The sequence below is a fragment of the Geotrypetes seraphini genome, chromosome 7 (genome assembly GCF_902459505.1).
Source record: "Geotrypetes seraphini chromosome 7, aGeoSer1.1, whole genome shotgun sequence".
In the NCBI taxonomy this organism is placed as follows: Eukaryota; Metazoa; Chordata; class Amphibia; order Gymnophiona; family Dermophiidae; genus Geotrypetes; species Geotrypetes seraphini.
Genome location: NC_047090.1, coordinates 117351360 through 117369877, shown reverse-complemented (window position 1 = coordinate 117369877; position 18518 = coordinate 117351360). Strand labels below are relative to the sequence as shown.

Genomic DNA, 18518 nt, shown 5'->3' with positions numbered 1-18518 from the left:
GGCTGCCTCATGAAACCGCGCTAAAATACTGCTTAGGGGCAGCTGCCACTAGCCTACATCGAGGAAACATTTGCTGGAGAGGGAAGGGAGTAGAGGTGCTCCTAGACAAGGAAGGGAAAGGGGCTACTGCTGGCAGGGGAGAAGAGAAAGGGAAGGGATGAGAATTACTGTTGGATAAGGGGAGAAGGAAAGGGAGAAGAGGTACTCCTGGACAAGGGAGGGGAAGGGGCTACTGCTGGCAGGGAAGAAGGGGAAGGGAAAGGGAAGAGAGTTACTGTTGGATAAGGGGAGGAAGAAAGGGAGAAGGTACTGCTGGAACATTGGAAGGAAACAGTTGGCAGGGAGATTAGAGGAGGGGAAGGAGTCAGGATGGAATGGAGAGATCAGATGAGGGAAAGGGGAGAGACAGAGGAATGACAAGGTAGAGAGAGATTGATGCTGGGAAGGGGGGTCAGATGAAAAATAAGGAAAGAGGGACAAAGATGCTAGATCTGGTGTAGGAGAGAGGGGCATAGAAAGAACGCAGATACCATATGGGAGGGGGAGGGGTAGAGGGCAGACAGTGGATGGAAGAGGCAGATGCTGGATTGAAGAGACAGAGGGCAGACGCTGGATGGAAGAGAGTGAAAAGACGATGAAAGCAGAAACCAGAGACGACAAAAGGTAGAAAAAAATAATTTTATTTCTATCTTGTGATTAGAATATATCAGATTAAAAATATATATCCTGCTAGAGCTGATGATAGACATAACTGGGGAGTGTAAAGCCCAGGCAGTGCGTCTTTAGCTTCCAGCTGGCTTAGGGCTTTCTCTGACCAGGAGGCAGTTGCCCTAGTTGCACTCCCCTAACACCATTCCTGTCATGTGTGACTGTGGTATTCTGTTACATGATATTTGTGTAGCATTCTGTAATAATTTGGCTTATTTAGTTTTCTTGATAGTAGAGGGGATATATGTGAAGGGGAGGGGAGATGGGGGTTTTGTTGATCCTTGCCCTGTATTATTTATATTTATAAAATGACAATTGTACAGAATATTGTTTCTTTTTATACTTTAATAAAATATGTTCAGTATAAAATCATAACTATTTGAGGCTTGTGCAGATGGGATCAGATGGTTAACGGGACCGAGCTCGCGAGGACAGGGCGGCAATGGGTTTTTAAAAAATTTCAGTCTTATTAGTTTGCCGGTCCACGAAATAATTATTTTATTTCCGCCGGTCCATAAGTGTAAAAAGGTTGCAGAACACTGCTTTAGACTATGAACTGTTTGAGCCTGGAGTGGTGTCGCTGAGGTTCTGTGGTAAATGTAGAAGCTTGAGGTGATTAATGTATACTTAGGGCTCCTTTTACTAAGCTGCGATAATGGTTTTAGTGCGCGCTAGACACTAATGCCAGCATTGAGCTGGCGTTAGTTCTTTTTTTTTTTTTAAACGTATGTTTATTAACAGCGAGAAAGATACACCGCCCAGCCGGGCAGAACAATGACCATCAAAGTGACAAATAGCAGTCCATCACACATAACAAGCAGGAACAATAACAATACTTTCCCAATGGTACCCCCATATAAATAAAATATACATAAACAGAACAATACTATAAGAGCAGCGGGGGCAAAAGCTGTGAAGTACAATTGTAAAGGTAAACCGCCCAACTGGGGCTGTGATCTCCCGCCTTTTTCCATTAGAAAAACCCCCCAACACCACACAACACTCAGAGCACCATTCGCACACAACATCAACCACCCCATACAGACCTGTCACTCATATCCCGGGCATCTCCCTCCCACCCCCACCCCTCCCCCCCTCCCTAGGGCACCAAAATATGAAAAGAGAAGAAGAAAAAAGAGAGAAAAAGATATAGAAAGCCAATTAGTTAAAACGAACTACCGGAGGCGAACCAAGAAAGCGTAGAGTGAAATCCATTCTAAGAGAGCCCTTGTTCCCCCTCCCGTGCGTTCGACGGCACCAGGTCCCGCAGTCTCACCCATAAGCCAGCGTAGTGTTGCTTAAGCACGCTCGGTGCTCTAGCATGGGATCGAATTTCAAACTGAGCCACCTCTCGAAGCCGACTCCTCCAGTGCGGCAACGGAGGGGGCTCTTCGGACATCCAGTACGTCAAGATCAATTTCTTCACTACCAAAATAGCGTTATAAAGAAATCTGCATTGGGGTGTAGTGAAACCCTGGTCTTGGAGGGAGGTCTGCAGACCCAGGAGTATGAACCCGTAGTCCCACTCCACAGTACGTTGCACCGCTCGTTCCAACAAGGGGAGGGCTTCCCTCCACACACCCAGCCGGGGGCACTCCAAAAAGGAATGAATATATGTACCAGCACTGCTCTTGCATTTAATACAAAAACCGCTCTCCCAGAGACCCAGGCGCGCCCCCCTCTGTGCCGTGAAGTACGCCCGATGAAGAATTTTATACTGGAGTTCTTGGAAGTCTGCAGATTTAGTGTATGAGTATAGTGTAGCGAAGCAGGCAGCGAACTGTGGCTCAGAAATATCCTGTCCCAGATCCCGTTCCCAGGAGTTGCGCACCGATGTGAGTACCGATGTGGCGAGGGACAACTTCAGGACGCGATACCAGTGCGCAAGAGAGTTCAGTGCGGGCTGGGTGACCGAAAACAGGGTATCCAGAGGGCCCCTATCCCAGGCCCCAACCACTCCTCTACGCTCCGTCTCCCAGTAATGACGAACCTGAAAATAGGAAAACAAATAGCACGAAGGGAGGCCCCACGCGTCCCGAACCTGCTGAAAGGTAGGAAATCCAGTAGGAGACAAATCAAGTATGTTTTCCATCGACCTACAACCTTGGGCCGTCCAGTGCTGAAATACAGATCTACCCCTGCCTGGTGGGAACCTGGAGTTGCCCTCTAAACGCAGAAAAGGGGAAGCTGGCGTTAGTTCTAGCTGCCTAGCGCGTGTTTACTGCACGCTAAAAACGCTATCACAGCTTAGTAAAAGGAGCCCTTAAATTGAGTTCAGGTTTTTCTCGGACTTTGTCTGAGTTTTTTTTACTGAACTTCCCACATAATATGTAAGAGGAGCCAATGATTAAAGACATGCTGCCTTATTGGCTAAAAGTAACTGACTTGAAATTGTAATATTCAGTCAATGCATCTGAGGATCGTTTGTTTAACTTTTTGTATGCAGTGACAGTTCACAGGGTAGTGATTTTTTTTGTCTACTAGTTGTATACTTAAATTGAGTATACATATATGAGTGGAGATATAATACTGAGAGAATCCCAAGCGCTAAAATATGTGCTGAACGGATTATCCTTGAATTCAGATACATCTTGTCTCCACCATTGAAAAGGATTCAGGTCCCAATTCCTGCCCCATACTTTCTCTGTCTCTGTCATATGTAAGTCAGGTACCTGGGGACACATCTTAAAGACCAGAAACCATCTTTCAAATATGTCCGTCTTTTATTATGAGTTTCACATATTTATACGAATCAGGTTTGTCAGCATGTGATGGCATGTGACGTAAGGTCACATGAAACTTTAAACACATCAGCATTTTTCCTATCTAGAGATTGAAGTCCAAAAGGTAAGAAAAAGCCTTGACCAGCAGAGCTTCTTAACTAAAGCTGTCTGTAAATACGGCTTAACAAAACAATTGAATTCACTTCACATTATCTCTGTTTAAACATTCATGTCAAAGAAAGAAAGACAAACATAGATGTCCTTATACCATCTTCAAAGAAGGGAAAGATAAACAGGGCCTACCTTTGCATCTTTAAACAACATATGCCTAAGGACACTTACTAAAGTTCTGATACGTGTCCCTTCAAATCCCCTCTTACGTCATGTAAATGACGTCACAAATACACAGCATGAGCTGGAAGGGAGTGATACTCTAGGTATGTCTCTCAAGGAGGGGTCTTTTTAGGAGCTGTAATACGAATAACACAGTACATGAGCAGTCAAGACAAGAGTGCAAATAATAAGAGATTATGCATTCAACTAAAGTGCTGATCCCAAAAATTAGATAAATAAGAGTTACATTTGAACTCAGCAAAGAGGTCTGCTAATTTCTGAATGTCCATAGGAGGACCTATATTGTCAGAAAGAAAAGTACAACAGCTTAAAGTACTGAGAAGAATTTTTCAGAATTCTCAGCTAGAATCATATCTAGGGCCATATGATTTTGAGAACCATCTGAGAAGTGGAGCCTAATTGATCAGTAATACTTTGCAAGGCGTTCCTAGAATAGTTCACAAAGCGTTGCTGATTATAATAATTTTAACTAATCCGATCAACATTCTTATTAATAGTAATAAAGGGAATAAGGAACTCAAACCCAGCCTTAACCTGAGCTCGGGCCTTAAATTCATCTGGGACCCCTCTTGGGACCCCTATAGCATCTATGTATACATGTGATCAGATTTATATCAAGACAAAAAAGAGGAAAAACCATGTGAATAGGAAGGATGCCTTTCAGAAAAATATGCAGGAGCATAGTAACCTTAACTAAAGTGCACTGGCCTATCCACTGGCTGGGTAGCTTAACAGGGAGCCAAAAGTCTCCATAAAGCCAGTAAATATCAAATCTGATGCAGCAACAATGGGGCATACCTATGAGCCAAGACAGAACAATAACCTGGGGGTAAATTACCTACAAAACTACTCTGTGTCAGATTAGAAACATGACATGTGTAATTGCCCTTATAGATGATAACGGCAATATCAAGCTTTTGCTGTCCTGGCAACAAAAGGTATTTAGAACACTGCAGTGCACAAAGAGGATAGGTAAAATTAGAGGAGATACTGATAAATAACCCAAAAAAGCATGGTTGGATACCAGGAGGGAGGTCCAGATGTACGGTTCCTAGATGGGGTCTAGCTTGAGCACATATGTAACAATTACTCTTATTATGTTGATCAGCAGTGAATTTCATCCATTCTAACCAAAGGTTACGTTCTGAAAACCCTACCTCAACAGCCACAATATCTTCAAAAGTGGGATTGGCAATAGCCATCATGTCAGTAAGTATATTGAATGTAGGGGCCAGTGGGTTAGCATTTTTTGGGGCCCCCACAAAATGGCGGGAGAAGATGAGTGGAGGTAGATAGATCCCGTAAGAAAACTGATGATAGCTAGACCCACCCTTAAACCACATGTCCATAATGTACATACCTTCATCAGTAGGTCTAGGGTTGTCAATAGTAAGAGAAAGCTTAATAATTTGTGCAGGAACACTTTTCCTATAACAGTGTCCAATCTTATGAAGGGTCATACAAGTAAGCAGTGATTTACCATTTTGGTCCACTGTTTTTCAGGGTATTTTCTAGTTTATAAGCCCAGTCAGTATTAATATTCCACCCTACCACTCCCCAGAATGCACACTTATCCCCCCAACGTAAGTCAGTAACATATACATATATGTCCTTAGTTTTAGGAATCTCTGAGGACCAATGGCACAGCCTTGGGATATCAATTGATGAACAGTCCACAATGTCACAATACTCAAAGGAGAAGGTGGCAACTTGCACACTGCTGGAATTATACCAAAGGGTAGCATCGGTCTTTTCTGGATTCCAATTGAAGGACAGCCTTTGCGAGGGAGTAGTCCAGCTTGACGTCGTGTTCGCAAAGAGGTGTCGGGGGTGCTGTTTACAGCAGGAGTGTCATTTACAGATGGGTATGGGCAGAAAGTGTCGTGAACCCAGAACACATCATCCCTGTAGACCCAGTTAGAAATGATCCATACAGGGAGAAAAACTAGCAGCAGCGGTGCCAGTAAGAGAATGATAAAGTTGGTAGAATGCTGCAATGAGATCATTATGTTGTTCCACTGGAGGAGGTGAAATCTGCGCAGGGAAGACTTGCTTCTGGGGTTTTAGGTTAACCCTCTTCAAGCGACTTGCGTGGATCCAAACAGGAAACTCCACAGTGAGTGCAGCGGGCCTGGTCACAGCGATCACAGTAGTGGGAAGGCCAAAGGGGAAATCCGTCTGCTTCCGATCCTTGGAAAGCTGCTGGATAATCACCAGGCTGAAAAAAATGGGTAGGAATCTGTGGAGAGAAAGGAGAAGTGCAAGACACGTTTCTTTGAACAAGCCCTAATATTTCAATTAGCTTTTGGACGTATTCCTCCTGTATCAAGGGAAAATCTACCCATGGGGCGGGGAAAGGTCATCCCGTGAGAATCTCAAAGGGAGAGCAGCCAGATGTCTGTGCATACAGAAAGAGATACTTGAAAAGAAATGCTTGAAAAGCATTCCAAATATCATTCAGCAGCTGTACTCCAATGTGATCCAGATAAGAGATAGAAAACAAGAGAAGCCATGTTGCCTGTACTGAACGTGGCAACATGCAACAATACCAATTCATTCACTTAGCATAGCCATGGCAAAAGAGAGACAATACTCAGTTACTTAAGGTTCTTAATTGAACAATCCAAAAAGATATGTTTTTGTGTGCTGCATATAACTATTATACACCTCAGAGAGACCATACTGATGTACTGAATGTATTCAGAAATGTATATTGAATGGATCATATGTAGGGAACACCACGAAATAAACGCTGCATAAAGTAAAACTTTTTCTTATAACCCCTAACTAAACTATATGCAGAATATAAAAGCTAAAAGTAAAAGAACATTGCGCAGTTAGGCTAGTAAGAAGTGGAAAAAGAGCTCTAAAAATGGCCAATATTATGTATCCTGGAGTACCCACTAAACTAAAACAAGTAGACATGACACAGACAAAACATAAAGTTTTAAGCGTGGAGCTATTTCTCCATCTGTCAAGTGTGCAGGGCTGAATTTAACTCTGCAAATAAACACATTGATATAAAAAAACCCAAAACTACAAATAATGTATATCATAACCATCTCATATTTGAAAAAAGGCATAAAGCTAATGTCTCTTTGGAGCGTCTCTATCTCTGCAGTGATAAAGAGGACCCGTGGAAAACATTAGAAATATCTGTGCCAAAACTGATCTGGGATGGCTATGTATAAATCCGGAAAAACCCATTTTAAATTAGCAACATCCTAATTTCAGCTAAAACACTAGAAAGGAATTGTATTTTCCAATTTATTTTCAATTCACAACCGTGCCAGTTGTAATTATTGAGCTATATATCTCTGTATCAAGGAGCAAAAGGTCAAGAATGAAAATATCACTAGCAAGAAGTTAAAATGTTGAGCGAGCACTACGATAACCAATACCATGATATTGGGCAATGAATAAGGGAGAGCTAGCAGCTGGTATCCAGGGTTTCCCCTCTTTGCACCAAAGTCCGTCCAAAAGGGCGGCTTTGGGCACCTGCCAAACGCCAGGCAACAAATTCAGAGGAAGCTGTGAAAAAAGAGAGGAAGAGAATCCTGTTCACCCTTGAGACCCAGAAGCCTATTTAAAAGAAGGGCTTGGACATCGTGAAAAGTATGAAGGGTAATGGGGTGACCTAGGATCAGAAAAGTAACCATCTCTACCACCATAGCACAAGCAGCCAGGGAACTTGAACAGGAGTGACTATATAAAAAAAGGCAACAGAGCGTAATTTACCGCCATGTTCTCCCTTCATGGTGTTACAATAGTCCCAAACAAAGAGATAAAACATGTGGGCATAAGCAGGAAAACCCAAACTTGAGCTAGAAACCAAAGCACATCTTAAATGTCCAACATTTCATAAGTCCATCTGATAAGAGCAGTCATTTCAGAAACCAGGGTCTGTCTCAAAATCTGGTCATAGAAGGAACAAGCAGAGATCCATTGGCGGCAGTGACCAATCATAGCAAGAAAAGTAAGCATGTCTTTCTTGGTAACTGGGAGGGGCAGACCCAGAATAGCAGCAATGCAGAAAGTGCAGATTTTCCTCTGACCATGAGACAGGACAAAACCCAGGTATTTCACTTCAGATGTACACCAGTGCAGTTTATTTCATGACACCTTGTGACCACACACAGACAACCATTATAAAAGATGCAAACGATCAATCGGACAGGTCTCCTGAATTATGGAACACAAAAAGTTGTACAAAATGAGAATAGGACCATGAGGGGCAGTGCATGACTTTGTAGAATAGCCCGAAGGACATTCCACACTAGGTATACTGTTGCTTAAAGGTGAAGGCAAAAAAAAGAGCTGAAAAGCCTCACCAAAGGGACTAAAATAAAACATTCTTTAGGACAATGATAGAAAAAAAAAATCATTGGCTGCCGGTGGAATGGTGGAAGAAACATAAGTGCAATGAGAATTACCAAAACTCTAACAGCCCTAATAATGCCATCAGCTTTGGCAACAAGAGCGACGGGCGTATTATAAGAAGAGATGGTGGTTTTGATAATGCCGGAGAAAAGTCAAGAGACAAGCAGTGGAATCTCACCTTACTGCTTAATAAAACCAAGAATGAGTAACTTCAAAGAAGCACTATAGGGGGTCAGTGGAAGCCCAAACAGAGAAGTCTGGGGGAAGGGACAAAAACATTCATGCACAGACCCTGATAATGAAAGCAAAGAACAGATTAGCTTTGCTCTGCACAAGAAAGAAAACCTCTAAAACGGAATTTTTTCTTTTTCTTTTTTCTTTTTTTAACTACAAGGGAAAGATCTTAGACTGATTCAAACAGCGCTTTCAATTCATTCCACATAACAGCATGTCCTACCTCAGTAGTAAACATTGGTGACACAGAAAGATGGGAGCTGAAGGAAAAATGTCATACACACACACAGCCGTACAAGTCTCATTTGTCTAGGAGTAACCTAAGTGCCTTATTACTCATTACAAAGCCAATATAACAATGCAAAAATATTCGCTTATCTTACCTTATAAGCGAGGTACAGTAATAAGAGACAATAAAATCTTATACTCTATAAAAGTTTTAACCTTACAAATGACAGAGTGGGCAGGGGGGTTCTATAAATAATTTCATTCTTCCCGAAAGAATGGCAGCTGCTTATATATATGAGGGGCGCTTACCGAAAGTACCCCGAGATTTTTCCCAAAAAAACTCCATAATAGAACCCAAAGCTTGAACTTAAAATAAAGGGTGGGTACAGGTCACCACTACCCAGTGAGTATTAAAGAACAGAAAAAATTCAGAAATACTCACAAAATACTGGTGATATCATCTGCCCATCCCGGACGAGCCCCCAACTGAAAAGGATTCAGGTCCCAATTCCTGCCCCATACTTTCTCTGTCTCTGTCATATGTAAGTCAGGTACCTGGGGACACATCTTAAAGACCAGAAACCATCTTTCAAATATGTCCGTCTTTTATTATGAGTTTCACATATTTATACGAATCAGGTTTGTCAGCATGTGATGGCATGTGACGTAAGGTCACATGAAACTTTAAACACATCAGCATTTTTCCTATCTAGAGATTGAAGTCCAAAAGGTAAGAAAAAGCCTTGACCAGCAGAGCTTCTTAACTAAAGCTGTCTGTAAATACGGCTTAACAAAACAATTGAATTCACTTCACATTATCTCTGTTTAAACATTCATGTCAAAGAAAGAAAGACAAACATAGATGTCCTTATACCATCTTCAAAGAAGGGAAAGATAAACAGGGCCTACCTTTGCATCTTTAAACAACATATGCCTAAGGACACTTACTAAAGTTCTGATACGTGTCCCTTCAACCATCTCCACTGAGAGGTCATCCTACACATTTGCCACTCTTTCTATAAAGAAGTATTTTCTCAGATTACTCCTGGGTTTATCCCTTTTATTTGTCCCCTTCTTCCTTCAGAACATTCTGGAACTCACACTGTATGACAAAGATGTTTTGCTAGATGATGATTTCTCTTCCATCATTTTTGATGTGGGAAGTATTAAACCAGGGCGACATTTGAAACGTGTATTTCAGCTGAATCCAAAGGTTAGTCTGTGTTATTCACCCCATGGTAAGCAATATCAGGAGATCACAGTTAGCCATATTGAAAAACTTCTGTGTAGAACAGTGGTTCTCAGCCCAGCCAGTCAGGTTTTCAGGATCTACATAATGAAAAGACTTGAGATAGATTTGCATACAATGCTGTTGGTGTCTGCAGATCTGTCTCATGCATATTCACTCTGGGTATCCTAAAAATCTGACTGGATAGATTTATCCTAAGGATTGGGTTGAGAACCCCTGAAGTGTAGGTATGTATGATGTTGTATGTGTGTGTTAAAATGCTGCTCACAGAGCTACTATATGGTCCAGCTCATAAGGGAACTAGTCAAGGTTTTGACCAGTTGCACACAGAGCTAATTCTTCTGAGTACTTGTGGGAAAGAGACTTGTGCATTCTTCTTCTGAGTACTTGTGGGAAAAAGACTGGCAAAACCTGACTGAGCTGGAATTCTTTGACTGGGGGACAGAATTCTCCACTTCAGGGCCCAATGCATTGCATTTCTAATTCAACAAGACACTTCAGGCAAGGCTAGACTATTCCTAAGTAAAAGTCTTTACTGAATAAATTTCTTCAAAGTAAACAATCTGTGGTAACAGGGTCAGATGCAGATTCACAACATATACAGAAAGTACAGAATGAAGAATGGGGTTCTGATCTTTTCTGTAACACACTTCTGAGTGGCAAACAAAAATGGCTGCTGTATGTTCCGGTGGTCTCATGAGACTACAGTGGGAACTCATGGCAGCCATTTTTGTTTGTGGGGAAGGAGTGTAGGAAGATCGCTTCTGCCCTGCATCACCTGTAGACCACCAGACTTTAAAAAGTAAGTGGAGAGGTTCAGGAGACGGGGGTGGATCAAAGTTGGCCCTAATGTTATTGGTGATTTTTCCTTATTCATGGGTTGGCTTGCACCTAACCCCACGAATATGGAGGGAGGAGTGTATATACAGGATTTGGGGACGTGCACGTAAATGTCTAGATAACATAAGAATCGCCATCCTGGGACAGATCGAAGGTCCATCAAGTCCAGTATCCTGTTTCCAACAGTAGCCAACCCAGGTCCCAAGTACGTAGCTAGATCCCAAGTAGTAAAACAGATTTTATGCTGCTTATCCTAGGAATAAGCAGTGGATTTCCCCAAGCCATCTCTTTTAGGAAATTATCCAAGTTTTTTTTTTAAACCCCACTAAGCTAACTGATTTCACCATATTCTCTGGCAACAAATTCAAGAGCTTAATTACACATTGTGTGAAGAAATATTTTCTCCAGCTTCATTGCATGCCCCCTAGTCCTAGTATTTGGAAAGAGTGAACAAACGATTCACATCTACCCTTTCCACTCCACTCCACTTAGTATTTTATAGACCTCTATCATATCTCCCCTGAGATGTCTTTTCTCCAAGCTGAAGAGCCCTAGCCGCTTTAGCCTTTCCTCATAGGGAAATCGTCCCAAACCTTTTATCATTTTCTTCGCCCTTCTCTGTATCTTTTCTAATTCTGCTATATCTTTTTTGAGATATGGTGACCAGAACTGCACACCGTATTCAAGATGCGGCCTTCCCGTAGAACAATACAAGGGCATTATAACATTTTCATCTTTGCTTTCCATTCCTTTCCTGATTATTTCTAACATTCTATTGCTTTCTTAGCAGCCGCCGCACATTGAGCTGAGGGTTTCAATGTATCCTCAACAATGACACCTAGATCCTTTTCCTGGGCAGTGACTCTTAATATAGAACTCGGCATCACGTAACTATATTTTGGGTTCCTCTTTCCCACATGCATCACTTTGCACTTGCTCACATTAAACGCCCAGTCTTCCAGTCTCACAAAGTCTTCTTGTACTTATGTGGGCATGTGTGCACTTGTCATATTGTATTTCCTTTGAACTGAACTGAAGTAATGTTCTCTCTGCATTTCATTAGTGAGCTTTTTTATGAGTTGTATTGTGGAAGCCTTATGGACTGTTATATTTTCTTTTTTCTTGCTTTTTTTTATGTGGGCTATGAAGCCCAAATAGCTTAGCTCATGTCCAAATGTGTTTAGCCTATATGGAATATGGATATTCGATAAGTTTATTGAAAGTTGTTATAAATATGTTGAAACACAATAGTGTATATAAAAAATAATTTTAGAAAAATTCTATAGATATCATCAAGCTTTTATAATGCGTCAAGGTATGTATTGGATCCTTCCTGAGCTCATGGAACACCTCCCTGATTGGCGATTCTATCACATTTTAAGTATCAAGTTGCCAAGGATTTATAAGGACAATAGAATTTTATTATCTACATGGCAGACATTAAAATTTATTAATAACATAATACCTATTCCAATTCATCAATCCACATGTTAGTCCTTATGGTTAAACTCCAAGATTCAAATTGTCGAGTCTAAGATCCTCTTGAAGCACTGGCTGCAGGCGGTAATACATACACTGGATGATGTGTTATTAGATGGAAAGCTGCTTGACTTTTCACGACTGCAACAAACATTTGGTATAGCAAAATCTCAAGTATATAAATGGTTGCAGTTGAAGCAGGCCATTCAGAAAGGGTTCCCTGAATGGTGCAATTTAAAAACTCAGTATAGCTTGCGAGGTCTGTGCTTCCAGACAGATTTACTAGGGCATCAAGCAGCTAAGTGGTATAAATTAATATCTGAGTATCTGAATAAAAAACCAAAAACTAAGAGACATTTGGACCATTGAGACAAAGCAGCAAATTTCTGCTACTCAGTGGCCACGAATTTGGACTTGGAGGATGAGATGCACAGCATCAGCATCTATGAGGCAAACCTGGTTATTTCTGTTATATAGAATTTATTGGACCTCTGTTAGATTACAAAAATTAGATAGCTCTAAGTCAAATAGATGCTGGCACTGTCATCTCGATATAGGGACACTGGATCATCTGCTCTTCTTTTGGGGTCAAATAAATAAGATACTGGAAGTTCCTCTGGCAATGACATATGATTCATAGAAACATAGAAACATAGAAGATGACGGCAGAAAAGGGCTACAGCCCATCAAGTCTGCCCACTCTGCTTACCCACCCCCTGTCTATGCCCTAATGACCCAATTTCCTTATCTTGACCCTCGTAGGGATCCCACATGGGTATCCCATTTATTCTTAAAGTCTGGCACGCTGTCTGCCTCGATCACCTGTACTGGAAGCTTGTTCCAATGATCAACCACTCTCTCTGTGAAGAAATACTTTCTGGTGTCGCCATGAAATTTTTCGCCCCTGAGTTTGAGCGGGTGCCCTCTTGTGGTCGAGGGTCCCTTGAGAAAGAAAATATCATCTTCCACTTCGACACGTCCCGTGAGGTACTTAAATGTTTCGATTCAGTGCTGTTTGGTACATTATTAATGCCCAAAAGACCGATAACTCCACATAATAATAAATAATTGCTCATCATGACAGGAGTTGCCATTCAGCTTATTATGAAGAACTGGAACAGGTTAAATTACAATTTCTGGTGGGAAACATTGTGCCAAACTTATAAGTTTGAACGCATGAGTTCAATGCATTTGGGACATTATAAGAAGTTCAAGGAAATTTGGGACCCATGAACAAAATTTTGCAAGAATTGATTATTAGTTTTGCCCTTTTTTTTTTTTTTTTTTTTTTTTTTTTTGGGGCGTGGCTTGGAGCGCGCACGATATGGCAGCCTAACCGCAGCGCTCCCGTATCCAGGCAACAAACGGAACAAAAATAAAACTTCTACTTTATCATATCGATATTAAAAAATATATAAAACAAAGTCGGAAATGGCTAGCATGAAGCAGGGGAAAGCTGAAAAACCTTCAACATCGGGAATATCAGCAAAAAGAACAAAAGTAACTCCCCTGTCACCATCGAGTGTGCCGTTCCCGATGGAGACTGAAGAACTCACAGAAAAGTCTGATATTATGACTGAACTATTCAAAATAAAACTGATGCTGACTGAAAATGCCAATAAAATATCTGAGGTAAAAGAAGAGCTTCTTAACATGAAACAAGAGATCCAAACGGAGAGACTGAGAATGACAGTGCTGGAAGAAAAAATGGAGAGGTTTGAATCCTTCACACAGGAATATGACAAAGATAAAAAAGAAGTAGCAGCTTTAAAAAATCAAATGGTGGACATGGAAAACCGAGGAAAAAGAAAGAACATCAGAATTTTGGGGCTGGCTGAAAATATTGAAGGGGGAGATCCTGTACAATTCTTGGAAAATCTTTTACCTAAACTGCTTCAGCTCAATTCAAAATGGCCGTTAGAAATTGAAAGAGCCCACAGAATCCCCACAAGAAAGCCAGTAAATCAGGCTGCTCCAAGACCTTTGATATTCAAGGTTTTAAGGTATCAACAAGCTCAAGAAATATTAAAAATGGCAAAAGCAAATAAAAACTTGAACTATAAAGGATCAAAACTGATTTTAGTTCCGGATTTTGCTAAATATACAGCAAACATAAGAAAACAATTCCTCACATACAGACAGCAGCTGAAAGAAAAAGGATACATATATGGACTATATTATCCATCTACTATGAGAGTATCCAGTGGAAATAAATCCATATATTTTCAAGACCCTGCAAAACTGAAAGAATTTTTGTCACAAAAAGAACCTATCTTTACATAAAAAACAGAATAATTCAGCTGAAGAAAGAAGAAAGAAGATGGAAAAAAGGGAAAATAAAGAAGATTATAAAAAAAAAAAAAAATTTTTAAGACATAAGAAATGTTATTAATTGGAAAATAATTCATTGATATAGTGGATGCAATAATATAATATTATTTTATTAAATTAATAATTAATGGATTAATAAAATATTAACATCCACAATCATTAATATTAAAAAAAAAAATAATAATAAAATATAAAAAAAAAAAAATAATAATTTTTTTTAATTATTAAAATATAAATAAATGAATTATTTACTTAAAGATTTATATAAAATACACATTTTAATCAAAATATAGAATTTATTCAATTATATAGCATATTAATTTATTATGATTAATGAATAATGAAATGATTACAATGAAAATATCATCAAAAATATTGAAAGGAAATTTTATTATTGCTATATTGAGAATAAGATAGAAAAATGAAATATATTAATTTATTATAAATACAATATTTTAATTCTGTGTAAGAAAATTATAATTTTATGAAATATATACAATAAAATAATTTGATTATTGACAGGATTAATTAATAAAATAGATGTCTACTATAAGATTTTTATTTAATTCAATTATTCAGTCACATTAACTTGTTATAAAAATAAGAAATTAAGCTATTGATTGGTAGATAATTAATAAAATATGAATTTATTATAAAACTTATTTATTGATATAAAATGTATATTTTGTTCAAATATTTATTTAAATTAATTTATTATGAAGATGATCTAAGAAATGATTGAAATGCATTATTATTAATAATAATATTTTTATAAAAATGGATATATTTAATTCACATGATGAATAACAGAATATATAGAGAATAAGAGCTATAGTTGTAATATATTTATTTATTCAGAGTATTATATTACATATATGCATGATATTGAATTTAATTTTATGAATCAAATATACATAATTCTCAATAGATTTATAAAATTTTATAGATTAAATGGACATAATTTACAATGATATAAGGGTGGAAGTATAAAGAATATATAGAATTTAGAAATATGTTTTTGAATGATATAATGAATTATTAGTTGCCTGGGAAAGGAGATTTAGGTTTTGCATGACCAATGCGTGTTCCAAATCAGAATATGATAATGGGTGGGAAGGGAGGGAAAATAATGGGTGGGATAAGAGATAAATTTTTATTGAATGTGCTGGGAACTAATCTTGTAAATTATCATAGAATATTGGTTACAACATAATTATTAATTAGATGGACATAAAAATGTATTCCCTGAATGTCAATGGTTTAAATCATCCTATTAAGAAGAAGAAATTATTATCGTTCCTTAAAAATCAAAATGCGGACATTTACTTCATTCAAGAGACCCATCTTTCAGAAATTGAATCAAAAAAATTATCTGGAGGTTGGATTTCTAAATGTTTATTTGCACCGGCTTTAAAAAAAAAAGCTGGAGTGGCTGTTCTAATAAACAAAAAATGTAATGCAGATTTTAAATTAATTAATTATGATCCCTTAGGAAGATGGGTACATATCGAAATGGTTCTGGGAAATACAACCCTGAATTTATTCAATTTATATGCTCCTAATACGAATCAAATGGAGTTTTTTAAACAAATTCAACAATTACTTTTACCACTGGCTACATCTAATTTAATAGTAGCAGGGGATTTCAATGCTGTAATGGATCCGATATTGGATAAAAAACCAAGTAAAGTTATAAAATCATTAGGTTTAGATAATTTGATTCTATCTTGTGATTTAGTAGATATATGGCGAATTCTTCATTTTAATGATCAGGAATTTTCTTTTTGTTCTCAGGTCCATAAATCTTTTTCACGAATTGATTATATATTTGTTTCTAATAATATAGCGCAGCGTGTACTAAAAGCAATAATTGATCCCATTATAATTTCAGATCATGCTGGTGTGTGGATTAACCTTCAAAATTATGATGTTGAAAACTTTGATTCAATATGGAGATTTAATAATGATTTATTAGAGGATTCAAAATTTCTTGAAGATTTTAAAATAAAAATGCAAGAATTCTTTCAATTTAATGAATCAGATGATATTAATGCTGAGATCTTATGGGATGCTTTTAAAGCAACTATGAGAGGAAATATTATTTCATATTCAACATTTATTAACAAACAAAAAAAAAAACAATTTCTTGAGATGGGAAAGCAAATTAAATTATTAGAAAATAAATTAATTGAGAAATGGGAAAATAATACATTACAAGAATTATTAAAATTAAAAGTTAAATATAATGAGATTTCTTCTCAAATTGTGAGGAAAGACATTTTCAACAAACAAGTACAATATTATGGAAATTCAAATAAAGCGGGGAAATTATTAGCAAACTTTCTAAAAGCAAAGAAAAGAAAATCTAAGATTATTGCAATTAAAGATACACAAGGTAACACACATACCAACACAAAAGATATTATAACACAATTTCTTGATTTTTACAAAGAATTATATACTTCCAATTCTTATAAAAATAAAGAACAAGACGGATTAACTTTTTTAAATTCATATATTGGACCAAATATTCCAGATCATATAAAAGGAAGTTTAGAAGAACCTATATCTTTAAAAGAAATAGAAACAGCATTGAAGTCTCTTAGAGTTGGATCCGCTCCAGGTGGAGACGGGTATACTGTTGAATTTTATAAATTTTTCCAAAATATCATATTACCACATCTGTTAAATTTGTATCAATATCAAATAAAGAATGAAAATATTTCTGGTACTATGGCAGAATCGATAATTATAGTCTTACCAAAACCAAACAAAGATCCTACTCTGGTTTCAAACTACAGGCCTATTTCATTATTGAATGTGGATAACAAATTAATGGCAAAAGTATTAGCATTAAGATTGGCAAAAGCTCTCCCTTTCATTATTGATGTACATCAAACAGGATTTATTGCTAAAAGACATTCATCAAATAATACTAGATTAGCATTCCACTCATTAAATTTAGCAAAAAATATAAATGATCCAGTTTTTTTAATATCTTTAGATGCAGAAAAAGCCTTTGACAGAGTGGAATGGAATTTTATATACCAAGCTTTACAATGGTTTGGTATAGGATCCGGTTTTATTAAAATGATTCAGACATTGTCTAGCTCTCCTGGAGCAAGATTATATATTAACAATAATTTATCAAATAGATTTAACTTGCATAGGGGAGTTAGACAAGGATGCCCTCTGTCTCCTTTACTTTTTGATATTGTCCTAGAACCTTTATTAATTGCAATAAACAAAACTAAGGAGATAAAGGGAATATCATTTACCAGTTTTGAATTTAAATTATCTGCATATGCAGATGATATATTATTATATTTAAGAGAACCGGAAACTACTATTCCATGTATACTTAATTTAATAGAAAAATATGGTACTTTTTCTGGATATAAAATTAATTGGAATAAATCAGAAATTCTCCCAATAAATGTTCATTGTACCAAAGGATTATTTGAACCATATTCATTTATTTGGAAAGATGATGGTATAAAATACTTAGGAATTATGATCAAAAATACAATTGAAGACACACTCAAAGAGAATGAAAAACTTTTATTGAAAAAAATAACAGAAATGTGTGAGCAATGGAATCCATTACATCTTTCTTGGTGGGGAAGAATTCAAACAATTAAAATGATGATATTGCCTGTGGTTTGTTACCAATTGAGTATGATTCCAATATTTTTTCAGGGGTCATTTTATAAAAAACTTAACAATGTTCTTACAAAATTTGTTTGGTGTGGGAAAAGACCAAGAATCGCATTAGTATCATTACAAAGACCAATTGTGGAAGGGGTGGTAAATTTTCCAAATTTTTATAGGTATCATCAAGCCTATATCTTAAGACAGGGTATGTATTGGATCCTCCCAGACCTTTTAGAAAATGTACCAGATTGGCTGTATTTAGAATGGCGGCTCCTGTTCCCTTTATATCCAGAACAGTTAATAACTATAACAATGCCTAAAAGATACAAAGACCACAG

General features: G+C 37.6%; 1 protein-coding gene across 5 annotated transcripts in view; it reads left to right on the top strand.

Moving 5' to 3' along the window:
• Positions 1-18518, top strand: part of LOC117364044 (cytosolic phospholipase A2 zeta-like) — a 120057-nt gene that overhangs the window by 32345 nt on the left and 69194 nt on the right. For 2 of the 5 annotated variants that reach the window (XM_033952802.1, XM_033952806.1), the window contains one exon: positions 9712-9840. The exons of the other annotated variants lie outside the window; for them this stretch is intronic. In XM_033952802.1, coding sequence (XP_033808693.1) covers positions 9712-9840 — 129 coding nt within the window. Of the gene's footprint in view, positions 1-9711; positions 9841-18518 lie in introns of those variants that run through there. 5 annotated transcript variants of the gene reach the window in all.